The sequence below is a fragment of the Lissotriton vulgaris genome, chromosome 6, assembly GCF_964263255.1.
Source record: "Lissotriton vulgaris chromosome 6, aLisVul1.2, whole genome shotgun sequence".
Taxonomy (NCBI): Eukaryota; Metazoa; Chordata; class Amphibia; order Caudata; family Salamandridae; genus Lissotriton; species Lissotriton vulgaris.
Window position 1 is genome coordinate 1,141,646,489 of NC_141694.1, and position 3,776 is coordinate 1,141,650,264.

The window sequence follows — 3,776 nt, forward strand, 5'->3', positions numbered from 1 at the left end:
GATTAAAGTCATTAGTGTTAAGGTCTTTAACAAAATCCAATGCCTCTTGTTGGCTTCCACTCCAGACAATAAAAATATCGTCTATGTAGCGTAGCCAACTAACAATTTTGGTGAGGTATGCTTGGGATTGGTGGACCACTCTCTCCCCCACAGTCCCAAGTAAAGGCAGGCAAAACTGGGCGCAAAACAAGTCCCCATCGCGGTGCCCAGTAGCTGATGGTAAACAGTATCATTGAAGAGAAAGAAATTCTTGGTAAGGCATAAGTACGCCATATCAAGAAGCATTTCAGTATGGAGAAGATAGGAAATGGAACGTGCTTTTAGAAAATGTCTACATGCCTCGATGCCTTGTTGGTGGGGAATACAGGTATAGAGGCTGTTAACATCTAGGGTCATAAATAGCCAGTTAGGGTTCCAGGGCATGTTATTAATTTTCTGTAGAAAGTTGCCGGAATCCCTTAGGTAAGAGGGTAAGTTTTGTACCAGCGGCTGTAGGAAAAAATCTACATACCTGGAGGTATTTTCCCAACAGCTACCCCTAGATGATACAATTGGTCTCCCTGGGGGATCAGTCATGCTTTTGTGTACCTTTGGCAGAAGGTAGAGGGCGGGTATTTTAGGGTGTCTGTTAAGGATAAAATTGTATTCCTCCCGGCTAATAAGCTCACTCTCCCTCCAACTGTTAAGTTGTTCTGTATAGTTGGAAACACTAGCAAGATAGGTTGCCTTATTGCTTTTCTCATATTTAGTACAGTCGCTCAACTGAGATAAGCCTTCTTTAATGTATAGATCACGAGGTAACACCACCATGTTCCCCCCTTATCCGACTTCTTGATAACAATATTTCTATCATTGCTTAGAGTTTTGATAGCTTTGAATTGTGCATTTGTTAAATTACAATTTACAAAGTTGTTACGCCTGGACAATTTATCAAATTCCTTGACCATCGCTTTTTCGAAGATGTCAATAGATTCGTTCACAATCTGGGGTAAAAAGACGGATTTAGGTCTAAAACCACTCTGGTAATTCAAATCTATATCAACATCATCATGTATTAGATTGAGCATAGGATTGTCGAGTGTGTCCAAGTCTCCCTCCAGTTCATGGAGTAGATGCAACGTTTCCACATCTGCACCTGTGATACTGGTGGGTACTTGTACCGACTCACGAGTCTCAGTGGTAAGTTTCGTAGCATGCCATTTCTTTAAGCGCAGCTTACGAGTAAAGTAAAAAAGATCAATATGACTTTGAGTGTAGTCGAAAGAGGAGGTGGGGCAAAAGGATAATCCATGGGACAATACCTCTTTCTCAGCCTTGTTCAGTTCTCTGGTCGATAGGTTGATTATTGTATGTGAATCCATCATTTCCCTTTCCTCTGGCCCCTTGTCCTGGATCCCACTGGGCTTGACATGCTGCTGGTATTCATTATGTTGCTTTTTCCGGCGCCTCTCCCGCCTTGACCTCGTCCTTTTGCTCCTCCTGCATTTGGTTTGTTTTGCCCAGTTAATCTTCCTTGGGCCACCATCGCAAATTCCATTAAAATCTTGTCTTTTGGGCTCATGAGCTCAGGATTCTGTACTTTTTGTGTGCTCGGCCCCGCTGGGGCAATGGTTTGTTCCCTCGAATCACTGGGACCCCTTGTAATTGTTGTACTTGTCCCTTCTGTCGAAGGGGGTGGTGTAGATTCCGATAAAGTAGTCGTTGTTCGTAAGTGATCGTATCTTTTGGCAAAGGTCAACACTTGGCTGCGCTCGTAATCATTGCGGTCTCTTATGAATTTGCTTTCCTTCTTGTCCCGTATTTCTTTCTCTAGTTTTTCCAACTTTGTGTCAAATTTTGCCATTTCACTTTCAAAATCCTTTTCATTGTCGTAAAGGCTCTTTAATTGATTCGTAATGGCCTCAATTTCTTCAGCCAGTTTTTCACATTGCTTATTGGCATATTTCACGAGGATTTTAAGCATTCTCATAGAACATTCGTGGCTGTTCCCCTCCCATTCTTCTACCATGTCTGGGTCAGGATCTGCGAATGTTGGGGTAGTATAAATCCGCAGCCCCATAGGTACTCTATTCACATCAATATATTTTTGAAGTGTGGTGGCTTCCCACCATTTACTTTGTTCAGTCACCAAGAGTTTCCATAGGGCATTCCAAAGACTCAGTTTGTTTGGGCCAATATTCCTCTGATTGACATTCTCAGAGGAATTACTGATTGTTGGAGAATCAAGGTCAGTAAACATTCGGCTTGCTGCTTCATACCGCCGTTGGTTCCTACTAGACGCCATTGTTGATTAAGGTTTTAAGTTTGTGCGGAAAATGTAAACATCCGCCCGCTTTGCACTCGTGATTACACTCCCGTAGCGGTATACGTTCCGTGTATCAAGCCTCTTGCCTTTCTGAACTAGGTTCGCTGTGATTTGGTAGCTCATGATTAATACCGTGCAACAGACTCAGTTCGTAACGGGATACGGCAGTAGATGCAATCACTCACCGGTAAAGCTGGTTGCGACCGCAAAAGCGTCCTGCTCGCATTAAAGTTGTACTCCGTTATGAATGTGGTTCCGTTTGGAGACGTATTCTCCCCAAAACAAAAAGGGTTTGTCTGTTGTTTTAACAGCGTTGACACAATGTTGCCGTGTCCGAGTTCAAAAGGGCGGGCGGGGTTCCATATCAAAACATCCAACCAAACGAGTCGCTGTGAATCCCTGCCGCTTTCAAAGGCGGGCCTCGGATGGGATAGCGAATCCCAATCTATACAACCAAATACTCCTCCAGTCAAGAAAAGAGATCCGGGCCACTTGGAGATGCAAAGCGTGTTTTATTTTCAATGGCTTTCTCGACGCGTTTCGCAGGTGAAACCTGCTTTTTCACGAAAATATATATATATATATTTTTTTTTAGTCCAAAGCCCTGAGCTTTCGGGATGGTAACTCGACGGAGCCTCGTCCTCTGGCTTTCAGATGCAGTCTACCCTTCGCTCTTCAATTTTAAAGCCAAAGCGTTTCAAGGAAAAAATCCCCTTCTTCTTGGGATGCCGCAAAGAAACATCGGAGCCTCGCATTCATTCATTCACAGCTTTTAATTGAGGTGTTACCCCACCTCTCATAGGGATTTTTCTCTGCGCAGGGTTTTTTTGAATGCTGGGACATGCAGTCCTGAATGCGAACATCGGTTTTCACTTTGGTAAATTCTAATGTTTCTGTGCACATTTAGGCTCATTGTAATCCTTAGTAGGTGCTGAACGGAATGGCAGGCTTAATTAGCATAAGAAGCTCCGTGCTAATCGCTTTTGTTAGTACAAACGACAGCCTCTCCATATATATATGCTTACAAGTAGTTCCATTTAATGGGGGCTCCAACCTTGCAGGGCGGGCTCGTAAAACAGGAATGGAAATCCTGTCAGTGTGAATCATCACACACGAACAACAACAGAGCCCAACTTCGATTTATGGAAAGGCAGACTTTATTCGTCATCGCACTGCAGCATGCAAAACACTCTTAATCCTTACGTGTTACAGCATAGTTCTGCCTTGTTCACAGGTGAGTGTTTTTATGTATTAGCGCCAAGTGGTCATGTGCCCCTAGCTCGTTTGAAGACTTCAGGCCCCAGTGTGCACCAGGTAGGTATCCTTATGTGAACACTGGCATCAATTCTTTTCTTCAATAATAGCGTTTTTTAAAATCCCAATGTCACAATATAGTTCGCCTTCCCAAATGATGCACACAATTTCTTTCTGCAAAGTCCCTCTCAATGCTGCAATGCATATTAATACTTGC

At 43.4% G+C, this 3,776-nt stretch overlaps 1 protein-coding gene across 1 annotated transcript; it reads right to left on the minus strand.

Moving 5' to 3' along the window:
* Positions 1–1,360: 1,360 nt before the first annotated feature.
* Positions 1,361–2,284, minus strand: LOC147708551 (uncharacterized). The gene has a single exon (XM_086925364.1). It carries the CDS (start codon positions 2,282–2,284, stop codon positions 1,361–1,363), a length of 924 nt encoding a protein of 307 aa, XP_086781490.1.
* Between the last annotated feature and the right edge of the window lie 1,492 nt (positions 2,285–3,776).